Below are 17,890 nucleotides of genomic sequence, written 5' to 3'. Positions count from 1 at the left end.
GATAGTGGGACTCTGCCTTAGGAGACAGCCAAACTGCACAATTAGAAGCTCAATCAGGGCTTCACTGTCAACTGATCTGTGCTGTGTGCCTTAGACTTGAGACGTAATTTCTCCAGACACCGATTTCCTGCAGTGAAGCACTGGGGTTGTGATGTCTACCTTGTAGAGCTGTGATAGAGATCCACAAAGCATTTGGATCTTATTCTGGCCTTGTAGAAGTATCCCATAGCAGCTTCACCTCCCAATACGAACACAAGAACAAGTATCTCGAAAATGCCCTGGGCTTGGCTAGGGCACGACTTCTCCCAGGCCTGCTGAAGAGGCCAGGGCTTGAAGTTCCACTTTCTTGTCACCCCTGCCAATAGGTGGCAGATGTCCACTTTGCCATGGGAGCTGCCTAGCCTCCACAGGAAACCCCTTCTGGCCCCTGGACTTGATGTGGGGACACTGTTCGTACTCATGGTTGCCGGGGGAGGCAGCCACAGTGGCCTCTGCTAGGCCCTCACAGCACACTTGCTGGGGCTCTCAGCAAAAAGTTTGGGTCACTTCCTCTCTGCAACTTAGGGGACACAAAGTGGGGCTAATCCCAACTGAAACTGGATGGTACATAATTGTAAGTGTCGATACCTTTAGTGTCACACCAATCACGTTGATGGCCTCCTTCACCTGAGGGTGGCAGGTGTGCTGTGCAAGCTCCTCACAGATCCACACCCCCAGGGCACAAATGGCAATGCACCTTTTTTAAAAAAAGGAAGAGTAAGGAAACTCTCATGAGACAATACGTTTATTTAGTATTTTCAAATTTAACTTTTACATCTGTTTATTCAAAGCAATGTAAATTATAGCTAATTAACAGGATGTCTTCTTCAGAGAAAAGGTACTCTCAATAGTCCAGTTTCAGAACAAATAGGAACACTAATAATGATTAGTATTTATAAAGTATGGATAATATTATGAAATAGCTAAACTAGTATCAGAAAAAGTGGTCTCTACAATAAAAATGTCATCCTTACAAATACAGAGTCACTGCATAAACATAAAATACAAGAGTCACATAGATAGGACAATTCTAAACTTACATACTGATAACATTACCTCAAACTATATGTACTATAAAATTTGATGGAAATAAAAGGAGAAATAGATGAAATACATCATAAGGGGAGATTTTAACAAAATTCTACTCAGTGAATGATTAAGTTTAAAAAAATCAGAAAAGATACAAAAGATACAGGATAATTAAAGTACCTGATTTAAAGAATTTAATATAATGGACTCATCTAAAACAGTAAGCCCAACAATTAAAGAACACTGTATACATCTACATGTTTTTAAAACTACACAGAGCAGCTACAATGACTGCCTAGATAAATACTGGGCTTCAAAGAAAATGTCAACAATTTCACATACAATTATTAGACAACAATTTGATCCACAATGTAATTAATTAAGACATCAGTAACAAAAAGATATGCAGAAATAGTCATATATTTGAAAACAGAAATATATTAAAAAACTCATGATTTAATCTTAGTAGAAAGTCTTTAAAAAGTTCGAAGAGAAAATACTACACATTAAAATTCCTTAAATTCAGATAAAGTTGCACCTAGAAATAAAGTCTTAAATGTTTATATTAGTAAAAGAGAGGCTAAATATTAATATACTAAGTACTAAGAATAGGAGTAACAATAAAAATAAGATAGTAGAATAAAAAGGGCAGAAAGTAGGAAATAAAAACACATAGAATAGAAAGGCTGAACACAAATGTAAGACAAAAATCTTCTTTGCGTGGCAGGTGCCAGGGACTGGACCCAGGGCCTCACACATCCCACTCTAATTTTGAAAAAAACCAGTAAAATTGTCAAAATTTTGGCAAGAGTAGTTTTTAAAAAATCAGAGAACACACAAAAAGTGTCATAGATTTAGAAAGTGGATGAAACTATAGAAGTCAAAGAAATAAAAATAGTATACTATTTGAAGTGTACTTCAAATTCAGATAAAATGGGAAAATTTCTAGAAAATGTTTATCAAAATTACCAGGGGTAGGGGAAACAGGAAGAGGGCCAGAGGGAGGGAGGGAGGTGGAGAGAGGGACAGAGGTGGGGATCACAGTTTCCCAGGACCATGGCAGACATCAGTGGATAAACTTCTCCCAAAGACAGCACCAAGGTCTATGAAGACATAAGAATATTAAGTAATTTTGCATAAACTATCCCTGATGGCAGAAAATAAAAGTCATCTGCTCAGTTTGTGAGACTGTAACCTGGAGCAGGATGGGGAAGGCAGGACAGGCCATGAACAGGAACCTAACTTCCTTGAGCAAGGATGAGCCCTGCCAGCCCTGGCCCCACATCCGCCGAGTATGGTCCACCACTAGCAGGCTGGTAAGGAGCAGATGGCTTCTGCAACAGCAAGAAGGAAACCTGGGCTAAGCCACCCTCCACAGATAACTGAGGAAGACAGTGATGTGCACAGCTGAAAGAAGCTTAAGATCACTGAGTTAAGAGGTTGCTGGGAGTGGGGCGGGAGCAGCAGGGCACAGCTCTCCAGAAGTGAGGACTGGCTCCTATGATGCCTTGCAGTGTTCCCAGCCCTAGCTACAGCCAGGAAGAGAGACACATGAACAGAGAAATGACAGTCTCACTGGGAGACTGCAGCAACCTGCAGGCCTGGCAGAAGCAGTTGTGGTGTGCCAGGCTCTTCTACGCACAGAGTCACCACCAGCTGGGATCACCACTCTATGGTAACCCTTCCATTTTCCTTTCTGAAGCATCAGGGAATGTATGTCCCTATTGTTAGCTTGCTTTTTTCTTACATGAAAGATAGCATACTATATATAATTCAAAAGCTTCTGGACCTCAGTCTCTTCAATTAATAATCTTGGCTTTTTAAATAATCAAGTAGCCTGGCATGAAAGTGTACACCTGTAATCCCAGCATCTGGGAGGCTGAGGCAGGAAGACGGCCATGAGTTCAAGGCCAGTCTGAACTACACAGTGAGACCCTGTCTCAGAAAAAAACAAAAATAAATAGATAATGCAAATGAGCAAAGCATTTTTATGACAGAATTCTTACTGTATGTATACTTTACTGTGTATAAAAGTTAGGTGAAGGAAAAAGTGTTTTCTTTAAACATTAACTGTCTATACACAAAAATGTATAAAAATTCTGAAAGAGTTTACCTCTTGTCCAACATTTACCTTGCACATTCATTTGGTTCCTCTGTGGCATTCTTCAGTAAAATATTTATGAGGTAATGCTAAAAACACAAAATTAGGTGAAATAAAAACTTTGTTTTTGTGTCACAGTTGGTTTTCCACATGGCTGACCACATTTCATGCAGCCCGAAGCTATTGAAGGCCAAGGGAGCTCGGGAGCTCTGTGGAGTGGGGCTGAGGCAGAAGCAGGAGTGTTTCTGGGTTAGCTGTGAAAGCAGCCAGACCTCCAGAGAGGAAACTCTCCTTTCACTTTTATGCTAATTGGATTATGCATGTACATTGAATTATGTGTTGGAGTTATGTATCATGATTCGATTGATTGATGCTGGAATTTATTTTGCTTGCCTCAAAAGTCAGTTGAGGAGAGAATAAGTACTTTTATTCTCCAAGAAATAATTTGGAATTTCAAATTATTAGTAGTATTTAATCAGGCCAACAAAATTGTGTACTTAGTTTTGATTATTTCTCATAAATTCATTTGATGCATTAATGCAGAGTAACTAAGTTACTGAAATTATTACAAAGGGTAACTCATTACATGATTTGGATCCCTAGGACAATAGACCTAATAAAAACACCAAGGAGTGAAGTGACGGGCCTAACTGCAGGCCGCTCTGGACATGTTTACAGTCCCTCCAAAAGACTTCTGAAAACAATAGCGAAACACTCAAAAGATGCAGCAAACTTTCAGGGATGAGCAGATCAATGTATAAAAATGGAAGCTAAAGCTGGAACTGTAAAATGCTAAGCTGGAGCTGTGGTCAAGCGCATTACACACCTTGATATCTTCAGTGCCAGTGACGACCTCATTTATTTCTGGCACGGATTGCAGTAATGGGATCTCCTGGTAGATATTTGGGAAGCAGACGAGGGATCCGAGGATGGTGAGTGCCTCAGAACGAGGGGCCTGCACACAAGGAGTGAAAAGCACACAGCTTGCATTCTGGAAGCAAGGACAGTTTACTTCTTCATGGTTCTAAGAAGGAATCTGGGTAATTACTTTATCGTGATTGGAAATATACTATATACCAGCTTATTTTCCTGACAAATATTTTAAAAGCTAATTTCCAAGGAATGGAAAATATTACTACACATAGATGTAAACAAACGCAGTGAAAACTGGTGTGCAGGTTCATTCAAAATGTGAAAGGCAGAGTACTGGACTGGTGTACACTGTTTCACTGTTAGTGTTCTTAAGAAAGCAGAGTAACTGGGCGTGGTAGCTCACACCTGTAATCCCAGCATTTGAGAGGCTGAGGTAGGAGAATCATTGAGAGTTTGAGACCAGCCCGGGCTACAAAGTGAGCCCAAGGCCAACCTGAACTGCAGAGAGAGACCCTGTCTCAAAAAGAAAAAAGAAAGAAAGAAAACAGAGAAAATAACACCAGCTTTTGCTGTGAAGAACAATGAAGGAAACTTCTTAAGGAATCGGTTTGGAGGAAGCTATCGTAGAGAAGACACCATCTACCAAATTTCCGGTGTCTCACAAGGAACAACTTTGCAAAAAAAAAAAAAAAAAAAATACTATGAGCTACTAAGTTACAAATAAGGATACTAATTCCTTATTTGTTCATTATGGAAATTAGGTAAATATTAAAGGAGGCATCAGATTACTAGGTTTCAGTTCAGTCTTGCAGCTGCAAGTAGCCAAGAATGAGGGCAGGCACAGTATTTGAAAGGCGTGCCATCCAGCTGCTGTCCATCTGTCCATCTAACCTACTATTTAACAATGACAATTACAGCTCAGACTTGAGGAGACCTCGCTCTGTGCCAGACACTGTTTCCAAATGCTGCACAAGCATTCCTTCCAGATCCTCCTCAACAACTAGTGAAGTCAATACTATTATCCCTTGCATTTTCCTTAAGAAAACGGAGGCTCAGAGAAGTTGAGTAGTTTGTCAAAGTCTTCTAACCAGTAAATTTGACCCTAAACTTGAACTGAGACTATCTAAGTCCAGGCTCACACTGGGCCTGTAGTGTGAAATGAGAGAACTTCCCTCCTTAGCAGAGAGATGCAAGCAGAGCATGCAGGGTTGGGTAGGAGAGCTAGATAGAAACTTATTTGAAGTATTAAGTTTTTTAATTTGCCGCTTTGAGGGGAGAGACACTGTCAGACTCAGGTCCTGGTGCACAGTGGACCATGGTGAGTGTTTCTGAAGATGCGCACTGAAGTTGTGTCCACAAGATAGCCATTCGGAATCACATTACAAAGAACAGGAGAATGCAGATATTTCTTTGACACCCTGGTTTCATTTCCTTAGGTTATGTATTCAGAAGTGCAATTGCTGGAACATATGATAGTTCTACTTTTAATTTTTTCGAGGAATCTTGTTCTGATTTAGATATAACCATGGACCAAAACTGTGAGCCAAAATAAGCCTCTCTTCTTTTATGTTGTGGGTGTCAAGTTATTTGGTTCCAACAATAAAAAAGCAGCTCATAAGACAAACATTCCTATTAGTTTTCAGAAAGACTGCACCAATTTACATTCCCACATCCTCAAAGCTTGTTTCTTTGTTCTTTTGATGTCAGTCATTCCAACAGTTGTGATAACTGTGCATTTCCCTGATGACTAGTGATAGTAAGTATTTTTTTTTTCACATACCTTTCAGCCTACTGTATGTGTGGCAGGCTAATTTTATAGCTCAACCAGCTAAAAGATACAACGGCACAGAAAATAGGGAAAGTAAATCATATATCTCATTCTAGTATTTTTATAGAAAATTCTTCTATCAAATAGTAAAAGTACTTTTCAGTAAAGAAGTATGATTTTCCTGCCTAGATCTTGCAAGTTTTTTCAATGTTGATTTAAGTGGTTAAAAATAAATTTGTTCTTTGGGATTTAATTTTCCTAAAATCTTTTTCAGAAATAATATTCATAATAAAATATTAAGTCACCAAATTCAGCATTTTTCTTCTCTATTTTTTCCCTCATTCTTGTCTTTTTTCCCTTCTCTTGCCTATAATAATGCACAAAAAGATCATCATGAAATATTATGTACACAGAATATTAAAAATATTTACAACCTAAAGATTGGAGTTTGAATTTACCTTGCACTGAAAAAAAGTAAGTGGAGAGAAAACATAAACATGAATCGAACAAAATTTAGGATGCTGGCTTCTCAGTGACTTCAATATAAATTTCTGGCAAACAAAAAAGCTCATTTTATTTATATCATTTGAAGGAGAAAAATGACTGAATAGATAACTGCTCTCCAGAGTATATGTGGGAAGGAAGGTCTTTTAAATTTAAATGTAGAAAAGTATTTCTTTCAAAATGCATTAAGGCGTTGTGAAATAATAGCAGTAAATGCAAAATAAATTCCTTTTGTAACCCTTAATGTACATTTAGCCCATTTGCTTCTAATTTTTCATCATGAATTTTGCTAGTGTTTTCTTGTACATTTATAAGAACTTTTATAAATTAAGTTTGTAAGAATATGTTTATTCATATTTCAGCCTAGTGCATGTGCAATCCAGCAACTGCACTGAAATAATAGCAAGAATATATTTATAAGAACATATTCATTTCTGGTTAAAATTTTAGTGTTCTAACCTTTTAAGAAAAGATTGGGGTGAGGGTGCAACTTAGTGGTACAGCATATATTTAGCGTGCTGAGGCTCTGGGTTTGATCCCCAGCACTACAAAAATAAACAAGTAAATTAATTAATATTTTCTATAAGACAGAGTAACCAATACTTAATTTTTAAAATGTGCCTAACTACTAATGTACACTTAAAATTCTCTTTACTTCAGAAGTTTATGTATTTACTAGAAAATGCTAATGAGATTCTAACAGACAAGGCCTGTCTCTGACGGTGTAAATGTGCTGAGATATTAGTGAGGATATGATTTCTCACACTTTGGCCTTTTGATGAAACGCCTTTCCAATACCAGTGTGTCATCTTATCCTACAATTTCACACGTCAGCTGCCAGGGTATCTACCCTGAAAGCCCAGTTTCACATTGCACTAATGAGTCGACACCTGTTAAAGAGTGGAGAAATCTGAACCTTGTCAGCGATTGCGAGGCCTCCTGGGAGCTCAGATCTGAGCATTGTCACACTCACCGCCAACATGTCTGTGCCAAGGACCCTGGCGGCGGCTGTGATGAAGTCCCCCACCAGCATGGAGAAGCCAGGAAGACCCAGGGAGAAGAAGCGGGGTGGGCAGTGTCTTATGATTGTATTCAAGATATCCTGTAAGTGAAGAGAAGTTTTAGGACAACATTCCAAAGTAGTTTGTGTGTGCATAGGACCATTGTGTTATATTCTACAAAGATTTGGAAGATAGACATTTTTCAGGGACAGGGTACCAGGAGGTGAGTTACTCAGTAGTTACTGTACCATCTTATAGGGAATGGGAGGGAGACATTAAATAAAACCTGATTTAATTGTGTTAAACTAGAGCAAAGTGGTGGCAACATGTTACATTCTAATACATGAACTCAAATCCTTCACACCAAAAATAATCTCATTTAACAACTTGCCTTCCTAAAACAAAATTTCTATGCATTCACGAAACATTTTGCCTCCTATAGTACACTCACTGAATTTTCATAAGCCACATCCTTAAAACAAGTGCATCCTGTTTAATTTATCAGAACTCACATATGGCAGTTCAGCAAATCCTAATGTAAAGTTTTGGCATTTCAGCAGACTTTTTCCTATACTCAAAATAAACAGATAGATAGACAGATAAAAAGAAGAAAGAAAGGGAAGTCAACCTGAACCACGCTCCTTCCTAGTCAATGTTTAAACCGGCTTTAATCATGTCCTGACATACACTTTAGGGCCCATATCAGCCAAGGCAAACACTCTAAGGGGCCAAGCAGATGGGTGCTGCAGCTTAGAAAGTGTGTGGTAAACTCATGCTCTGGGAGTGGAACAAAAGATCCACCTTTTTCATAATTAAGCCTCTGATTAATGCCCTGGTCTCCTCACCACACACCTGTAATTACTCATAGAGGTACGCATTGTGCCGGGCCTTGTCTGGGAATATCAGGCATCAGGCTCTCTGGCGGCAGATGGAAGCACATTTCTGTTGACATATGCTGCAATGAAAGGGTTCATGCAAACCTGGCGAGCAAGGTAGCAGAATGCCATGCATGTGAAGATTAATAATGCAAACAACCAGGATGTTAACTTTGTTATGTTTGTGTTAATTCCATCTGTTGAGATGAGGAACTAAAACCTTGAAGCCTATGGGTTTTAAAGATCTTTAGCACACACTTAAGTCAAATGAGCCATTTGTACCACTGGAATTTTGAGATTTAATTAAAAAATGTTTTCTAGCATAAGTTTATGGGAATTAGGAACTAAATCTTTTAATAAACTAAAGCACAATTTATAAATGATCCATCTTGCCTCAGTGATCCGTGAGTGAGGGGCATTCAGAAAAATTTACTAAGTTGCCACTGCCACTGAAGACAATAGATCAGTGAGGAGCTGAATCACACGGCTCCCCTAGGCCCTGGACCCCATCCAAGAGTCACTTCAACGGAACCTGTTTCCATAGGCAGGAAGATGGAAAAGAGCGGGCACAGCAACAGATGGCTGGCCTGCCCTCCTCGGCCACCCACGGGAGTCAGCACCCAGGAGAAGCAGGGGCCACGCCACAGTTGCCAAAGACAGCACCAGGGCAGAGTTAATGTGGGGTTAGGGAGGGCACCATCTGACCAGCCAGCCCAGTGAAAGCTGCAGGCCTGCTTGTTCTGCTCATCCGCACGGAAGTGGAATGACCCGAAGATTCTATCTCTGTGATAACGCCCTACACACTGGGACAACCGTGTGCTAGTCAAAGACAGCAACTGCATGTTCCCCAAAGAGCAAATCCAGAGAGCTCTGCACATTTGCACAGCGGCACCCCAGTGCACCTTTCCTTGCAGAAGCCAAGACCTCAGTTGCAATTGGGATCTCTGGAAACATGAAACAAAAGCCCAAGATTGTGAACCTTCCTCCAGGGCTTCATAAACACACCCACCAGGCCGACCCTCGTGCCCTCTGTGGCATCTACCCTCAAAGTGAACATCTTCCTAGACAGGTTTTTCAAAGTGATTCACTCGGTTTGAATTTAAGTAAAACTATTCTGGAAAATGAGCACCCTTGGGCATAAACAGAAAATGCTCCTGGAACCAAAAGTGACAGCAAGCCAGTGATACTGAGTTTTTGCTTAAAATATCACTGATGGTCAGGGGGCTGTCTTGCTAAGAAGGTGACTTGGAAGGCCACAGCACTGTCAGAAGTTCACTGACCACTCTGAGATCCCGCTAAGTGTGTCACCAGGCTGGGCCGAGATCAGGAAAGAGGCCATCATGCCCAGAGCGGGATCACTGTGTCTCAGTGTCATCTCTGTTGTGAGCACCTGCAGAAAACACCCCTGAACCCTCACTCAGCCAACACGATTCTAAAACCAGAGCAACGAAGCTTGGGCCACAGTCTTGTGGGAAACCTGGAACGATCCCATCATGCCTAGAACTTCACCCCTCACTAGCATAAAATGGGACCATCTTTCTTTAAAAAGTAGTTTGCAGCAGCAGAGAAGATGTGGGCAAATGCCCTTGCAACCTAGAAAGGGCCATGCAGGAATAATCAGAATTGCAAGGAAAGGAAAAAAAAAAAAAAAAAAAGAAAAGGTCTTCTAATAGGACAAGGACTCTGAAACATTTTACTTCATAGGTTTAGCTTGTATGATTCAGTAAACTGTTATTCTGATTTACTCAAAGAATGTTTAAAAGCATTTTAAAGGGAGGACAGACAAGCCTCTTGAATCACACGTTACCCTATAAAGCTCTGGAAATCAGCACCCTCACACAGCATCCTTACCAAAGTGTGACCATGATTAGGCACAATAGGGCCCAATGAGGGAGCAAAATGGAAAATGGCCGTTTCAGATTTTCTAAGTTTCAATCCTCTGAGAAATACCAGACCTTACTCCAAACAACTGAGTTTGGTGGCAAGAATCAGTTGCTTTTCCTCCCTCTAAACAGATGAAACCATAATCTAAATAAGCTCAATGGCAAATGGAATCTAAATGAGGCACTGCATTTATTCTTTCAAGTTGACCAAGGATGAAGCACAAATAAAACTCTTTCACGTGCTTTTTGTTCACAGAAAATAATCCAAGCCCCTGAATTGGTGCTTTTCTCTTGTTTTGGTGAGAAGGCTGCGACATGCTACCTATCAGGTATGAGAAGCTGGCTGTGTGCAGCAGCTGTGTATTTGTAGCTCGCCTGGAGATTCGGGTTTATGAGAAAGGGAGGAAAGGACAGCATCTGTCTCTTATCACTGAGCTTGCAAAAAATCAGGTAATTCAAACAGAGGCGTGTTGCTTCCTCCCCTCCAAAGCACAGCTCTATAAACACAAACCATCCTCAGCCCGGTAAATGAATCGCTTTCACTGAATGCTATGTACACAGTAACTGGAAAAACCGTGAGGGATAAGAAAAACATATGGTGATGGCAACAGAAATTGGTTTCTTCATTTTGCATAGTGTTGTTTCTTTAGTTCTCTTATAATTGACCTTTAGAACGATAAATGTGTAAAATAATTTTGTTTATTATGGTTCCAAACCTTCCAACAATTACACAAAATGAAAATTTAAAAGGAAGGATTCATTCTGAAAGCATTTCCATTGCTTACATAATTGCACAGCTATAATTTAGTGCTTGTGTTGTTATGGAAAATAAAAAAAGGGGCCATTATGGGCCATTTTGATTCAAAATATTGCACAGTGGTGACAAAAATGGGGGAAAATGTTCACTTTAAAGCGGTTTAAAATGGATTAACCCTGTAAATAAAAACATTTCAATAGAGGATTCTGTAAAATACAAATGTTCAGGAAGCGGCTATCCTTCAGACAGTATTAGAAGTGTTGCGACAGTGCTCTCACACCGATTACATATATGTTTTTCACTGTGTGCAGCCGAGAGCTGTAACACAATAGCTGGCCATCTGTCTCCCTCTCCCTGCCTCTCCTCCTCGGATGCACACCGGCTTCTCCGAGCAAACAGATCTGCTTATTCCCCCAAACTGCTCAGTCCCCCATGAGGCTAAGCAGAACCAAGAAATAAATATGGGTCTGCTAACCCATCCAGCCCCTCTTTTCATGTCCTTACTATGAGGTAGGTGACTTCATCACTATTTTTCAGGGAAAATGTTGGTCTTTTCTCTAAGAAATTCTATCAGAAGCTCTTCTATTAGGTAAAGTGGGAAATGCTGGGATCTGCTTATTCCAGTGATCTGGCTAATGAAAAGACAGGACTCAACTCATACTTGGATAATTAATTATAAAACTATTTGAATGCAGAGGAATAATCCGGACACTAACCCTGGATAAAATTTAAATAGCCTGACAATTATTGGGAGTCACAACCTACAGGACCTTGAGGACATTCTTGGAAATAACAATTACTGTCTTAGTGGTAAAGCTCAGAAACGGTCTGACAAGAGGATTAGTTACCGGAACAGACCTGGGCGCATCAAATCCCAAGGCCCGGCCTCTCCTGCCTGCTAGTGGGTGTCTGCACCTTCAATTCTGTGTCCCAGAGTATCCTTTACACACTCAAGCTGCTACCTGGCCCCTGGTGACAAAAAGTAAGGCCTCTGACATTATGATCCTTAACAACAAAAAAGCACTGCAGAACACAATATGGGTATCATACTTCCAGGGAACTCACTGGGAACAAAAAGATAGCAGGGCAAGGCTGCAAATTGCTTTCATGAGCTGGCCAAATAATATGTGGCATGTGCTATATGTTATATTCTTAAATGGTCACGTGTGGTGCAATCTGTTCAGGAAAAAGGCAGAGATTTTTACTAGCACTGGACAAAGTGTGACTTCTCTAGATGTAACAATGTTACCGAGGTAGAGGACATGGGCCAGGACAGAGTAATTGGGTTCTGAGTCTGAGAAGTAGAGCCACCTGGGCTTCCCACACTGAGACCTGTGCTCCCAGGACAGTGCAGGTAAGGGAGCAAGGCTACCCTCGCTGCTCCTGTGTTAACTAGGTCAGATTTATTAACATAGAATTGAATTCATACACAGTAAAATCCACCTTTTAGAGTGTACTTTGCTTTTAGTGTAATCACAGAATTGTGCAATCACTTTTTAATTTGAGGATATTTTCAATACCCCAAAATGAAACCCTATATTCATTAGCAGCCATGCCCCATTTCTCCCTTACTCAGTTCTCCCTACCTAGCTGGCAACCACTAATTACTTTCTTTCTCTATAGATTTGCCTACTCTGGACATTTCAAAATACGGGAGCACACTGCATGTGGTGCTTTGCATCTGGCTTCTTTCCCAAGAAACAACATTCCCAAGGTCCATCCATGTTGCAGCATATAGCACTGCTTCATTCCTTTATTACCAAGTGACATAATATTCCACTATGTCAGTACCCTACACTGCTATGGTTCCATTAACTGATGGACACTGGAGTTGTTTCCACCTCTTGGTGATTACGAATAGTGTTATCAAAATGTGTGCACAAATTTTCTGAATGTCTCATCAGTTCTTGTAGCAATCGATCCAGCAGTGGAACTGCTGATTCTACTAACCAAATGTTTTTGAGCAACTGTCAAACACTTTTCCACTGCAGTTCTATCATTTTGTTTTTTCACCAGGAGAGTACAAAGGTTACTATCTCTCTGGCTCCCTATCAACATTTATTGTTTTCTTTTTTAAAAATGATGACAGCCATCCTAGTAACACGTGTTTCCTATGGCTTAAACTTGCATTTCTCTGGTACTGGTGGAACACCTTTCATGGGCTTCTTCTTTTGAGAGGCATAAATGTATCAAAGTCCTATGTTTGTTTTGTATTTGGTCCATTAATCTTCATGTTGCTGAGCTCTCACACCTCTTTCCATATTCTGTGTGCATTTTCTGACATTTGCAAATACTTTCTATCATTTTGTGGGTTGATTGTTCATTTGCTTGATAGTGCCCTTTGAGGAACAAAAGACTTTAATTTTCAAGACCAATTCATCTACTTTTTCTGTTGTTGTCTGTGTTTTGGGTGTCAGTATCTAAGAATTTTTGTAAAATCTACAATCACTAAGATTTCCTCCTTCCTTTTTTGTACAGTGTGAGTTAAGGGGTTTCATCTCACTCCTTGACATGTAGATATTTAGTTTTCTCAGTAACACTAGACTTCTTTTCCCACTGAATTATCTTTAAACCTTTGTGAAGAATTAGTTGACTAGAGCTGGGGATTTAGCTCAACAACATAGGTGCCTGCCTGGCAAGCACGAGGTCATAAGTTCAATCCTTGGTACAAAAAGAAAAAAAAAATTAGTTGACTACAGATATCTGGGTTCACTTTAGATTTTCTATTCTATTTTATTAATCTATATATCTACTGTTTTACTAATACCACGCCATTTTGAACATTGTAGTCTTGTATCAAGTTTTAAAATAAAAAATCAGGAATTCTGCTTATTATTCCTTTTCAAGATTATTTCAGCTACTCAGAATTCCTTGTAATTCCCTATTTATTTTAAAGTAGGTTTTTCCTTTCTGAAAAAAATCCATTTGGATTTTTGATAGAAATTGTGTTAAATCTGTAGGTGAGTTTTGGGAGTATTGTCAAGATTAAGTCTTCTGAGCTAGGAATACAGGGTACTTTTCCATTTACTTAGGTACTTTTGAATTTTCTATAGCAAGATTTGAGTTTGTATACATCTTGCATCTGCTTGGACAAATTTATTCCTAAGTACTTTATTCTTTCATACAATTATAAATAGAATTTTTATGAATTTCATTTTCAAATTGTTCACTGCTGGTATACAGAAATAGTTAATTTTTTATATAATGATCTTGTTATACTACTATCTTACAGAATTCATTTATTAGTTCTAAAACTTGTGAGTGTAATGTGTGTGTGTGTGTGTGTGTGTGTGTGTGTGTGTGTATTCCTTAGGGTTTCCCAAATATATAATCAAATCATCTATGAAAGTAAATGTTGCTTTTTTTCTTCCCAGTCTGATTTTATTTTATTATCTATCTACCCCAGTCAGCATCTATAAGGCAGTGCAGAACTGTATGACAGAAGGGACGCAAATAGACACCCCTGTCTTGTCCTTGATCTTACAGAGAACATGGGTGTTGGAAATGGAAATTCCTGTTACTTCTTTGATAAAGTAGGGGCTATGATTAGCACTAAACCCAGGGGAACCTTTTTTTATTCAAAATATTTTTGGGGAGCAGCAAGTTAACACTTTCAGTAAGAATGTGGAAAGCATGGTAAGAGTTTCCCAGAAGGAACTTCCTCTCTGCCACATGAATCAAGTCACACCCATAGCCCCAACTCCCTGGCTACATGAACAAAACACAGGCTCCTGATCTCTGACCCACACAGAGCCCTGCTTGCAGATGAGCTCACGCATGCTACTGTTCTTCACATCACATCTTTACACTGAGGGTCACAGCCAACTGGGGGACTGGTGGGTGGAGGGTCAGTCCAGAAGGGATTAGGGCACATTGACCATCCCATGAGAGGAGAAAAGCCTTTGGAGAGCCATGGATAAAAGCGACTTCCCAGCTGCGGCAACAGTGCCCTGAAGATGGGTGGTCTACCCTGGCAACCACTGTCCTAGTGCTGACGCTGATGGGCCTCCAGTCTGTGACACTGCAGTTTGTACAACAGGCTACTGTGGAGAGGCTGATACACATGCAGATGTTCTTTAATAAGAACTTATTAAATCTGCACAATCATACTCCCACAAACAAAGGATGCAACAAGTTGCTGTTGCAAGTGACAACATCAGAAGTGACCTGGCCACATCAGACTCCACACACACAACCCAGATAAAGCAGTGCCAAAAGACCAGACCTGAGGCCAAAATCAATGGGCACACCTATGTAGAAGGTACCTCTGCATTGTCAAGGAAGCAAGGGGGACACTGAGGCTGGCTTCTGCTGATGGACTCTGCTGTGTATTCCAGAACCTGCCTTAAGTCTTTCTGTGCCCCCTGAACCTCTGTCCTGGGCAGCTTGTACAGTGTTCTCCAGTACAAGCCAAAGCAGTCGGTCCTTGGCAGCACTGAGAGGAGGATGGTTCTACATGTATTCCCACAGCATCATCATGCAAGTACTATCCTTAAGATAGGAACTACCAAAGGGAATAGAATACACATAGGCATAAATGATATAGGTGCCAATGAGGTAAGCAACTATGCTGCTCTCAGCTTTAGTGTTAACCCTTGCTCAGAAATGCACTGGTTAGAAATATACTCTCAATACTAAAGATAATCTTGGGTGAAACCATAGGTCAGGTCTGGCCTAGCGTCACAGCTACAAGGGTGCAGTGAAGATTTAGTTAACACTGCCAGTGACAGCAAGCAAAACAATCACCTCACCCAAATGTGGAGTCCAAGCAGACCCAGAATGGAGTAGACACTTCATAGGGAAAAACATCCTTATTGAACTTGAGCAATCAGGTATTTAACTGGGTTTCCTGGAATCACAAAAGTGTAGGAAAGAAAAAGATGGAGATCATCAGAAATATCTAACCTATTACGGACAGAGAGAATACAGGTGAAGGCCAGAAACTGTGTCAGTGGCTGGGTACAGACACAAAGCCCACTCTGCTCTCGCTGCAGGTCTTGTGGAGGTCTGTGCAGGTTCATTTGAGTCCCTCCACACACAGAGACCATCCACACAGAGTTTTGTTTTTGAAAGTGATACTTTCAAGCAAAGCCAGTGAATCCACAAGCTTAAATCCTATTTTTAAGGCAATATTATTACACAGACAACTGAGTCATAAAATGCTATCCTTACAAGAGGCAGCATTCTTCTTAGGAAAGTGCTGGGAGAAGCTGCGCTTATGTGTGAGATGTGACTTCCAAAAGGTGGGCAAGGTCCCTTCTTCTGAACTGAATACTGCACAATGCATACCAGTGTGGCTTTTAGACTTGACTCCCTGGGATCACAGCTCTGTGAAGGTACTGGGGCTTGTTGCATTCCACCAAAGCACACCCCGTCTGGTGTGTGACCATCAGGGCGCCTGGCTCTCAGGCTTGCAGGGAGTGAGGCTACTTTGGCAGCACATCCTGGGGAGCAGTTTCCCAGCCTGCAGTAGAGAGCAAGTGAGAGAAGAAAAATGCTTTCTGCCGGCTTTCCCATGTCCGCTGGTGTCCTCACACCAGAAAAGAAATACACTTTGGAATTCGATTAGTATCTTTTCATTTTAGGATAACACAACATAGCATTGTTTTCCCATATATAAAATTGTTCCATCTGCACACAGCAGCACAACTGAAGCTGTCAACATATTTCTGTGTCCTGTAAAAATATGACAACCTATGTCACTGAGTTACAGGATCCCACAGGCCCTCACCAGTGAGGGTGGGGCTGGGTGGACCACACAGAGCAGTCACGACAGGTGACAATTTCCTTTGTGCTTGGGAAATACTTTATAGCCCTTTTTTTGTAATTTAATTTGTGTTTGGACAAAGGAGTCTCAAGAATGGATGAAACCTGAGAGAAGACTCCAAGAAAACCCAACTTTACCACTTTGCTTGTGAAGAAAGGTCACCGTAGATCCACTAGCAAGCAGCAATGCCCACAACCCTGCACCCCACAACCCTGCCCTCTGAGGACTGACAGTGCCTTCAAGAGAATCTCAACCTAGCAAACAGAAGTGACTTCTAGGACCATCAAACCCCAACCACTAACAAACAGCTCACATTCTAGGAGTATCTGCTGTACATTTTGGCTTCTACATTACAGATAATAAAATTCATTTGGGGAGCTTTAGACACTTTTTTTCCTTTAAACAAAAGTACTTTAAGGCAGATATTGGCAGAATAAGGAAGGAGGAAGAGGAGGGCTTTAAAGATAACATTCCAATCACAGACATTGCTAATTTGCCATCTGACCCTGGATGCTTTACCTTCTGAACAGCAATTTTACCATCTGCAAAATGGGAATGAAGATGCAACACACAAAGTATGATCAACAAACACAGGGAATCTTTAAATTTTGAAAATTTATTACAGTGAAGACACATTGCCATTAATCCTCCTCAAAGTCTTCCCCCTTCCCTCAAACACACTTAACCACCATTCTTGCCACTTTCTGAAGCAGAAGTGTACTTTTATGAGTGTGTTTAGCTGCACTGTCATGGGTGCCCCAATGATCTACCCCAATGAATCCACTGAAAATGTTTACCTCTTGTGATCATTCTGACTTTAGGGAAGAGCCAGGTTTCAGAAGGTGTCAAATCCAGTGAATAAGGTGAAGACACAGTGTCATGTTTTTGACAGAAACTACTATAAATGGAATCAATTCAGGACATAAGGCAGCCAAGCACAAACATTTAGGAAAGAGCACTTCCAGAAGTGGTTCAGAAAGTAGTGAGAACTTGGGACAAGTTTATTCAAAGAGGGAATGGGCCGGGGGCTTAGCTTAGTGGCATAAGCATCTGCCTGGCAAGTGTCTGCCAGTTTGATCTCCAGTACTAGTACTAACAAGAGAGAGACAGAGACAGAGACAGAGACAGAGATAGGGACTAGGGTTTCACTATGTAGTTCTGAGTGGCCCTGGATCACTTTTAGCCCAGGCTGGCCTCAAACCGACAGTGGTTCTCCTGCTTCTACTTCCCATGGCCCTGATTCCAGCAGTGATCTTTCAGGGATGGGGGCAGCCAGCCATAGCTCACTGAGGC

General features: G+C 40.7%; 1 protein-coding gene across 12 annotated transcripts in view; it reads right to left on the bottom strand.

Annotated features, from left to right (window-relative positions):
- Positions 1-17,890, bottom strand: part of Ralgapa2 (Ral GTPase activating protein catalytic subunit alpha 2) — a 256,314-nt gene that overhangs the window by 103,030 nt on the left and 135,394 nt on the right. For 11 of the 12 annotated variants that reach the window (XR_010047469.1, XR_010047470.1, XR_010047468.1 and 8 more), the window contains 4 exons: positions 7,288-7,416; positions 3,996-4,124; positions 3,200-3,258; positions 628-736 (listed from right to left, as the gene is read on the bottom strand). Coding sequence is in view for 8 of the 12 variants with exons in the window: in XM_063248618.1 (XP_063104688.1) it covers positions 628-736; positions 3,200-3,258; positions 3,996-4,124; positions 7,288-7,416 (426 nt within the window). In the remaining 4 variants the exon portion in view is untranslated. Of the gene's footprint in view, positions 1-627; positions 737-3,181; positions 3,259-3,995; positions 4,125-7,287; positions 7,417-17,890 lie in introns of those variants that run through there. The other variant, XM_063248623.1, reaches the window with a different exon arrangement.

Source organism: Cavia porcellus, unplaced genomic scaffold (assembly GCF_034190915.1).
Source record: "Cavia porcellus strain 051 isolate PalLab524CR breed Dunkin Hartley unplaced genomic scaffold, mCavPor4.1 scaffold_5, whole genome shotgun sequence".
In the NCBI taxonomy this organism is placed as follows: Eukaryota; Metazoa; Chordata; class Mammalia; order Rodentia; family Caviidae; genus Cavia; species Cavia porcellus.
Note: the sequence above shows the minus strand (reverse complement) of the source record. Positions and strands in the feature narration are given on the sequence as shown.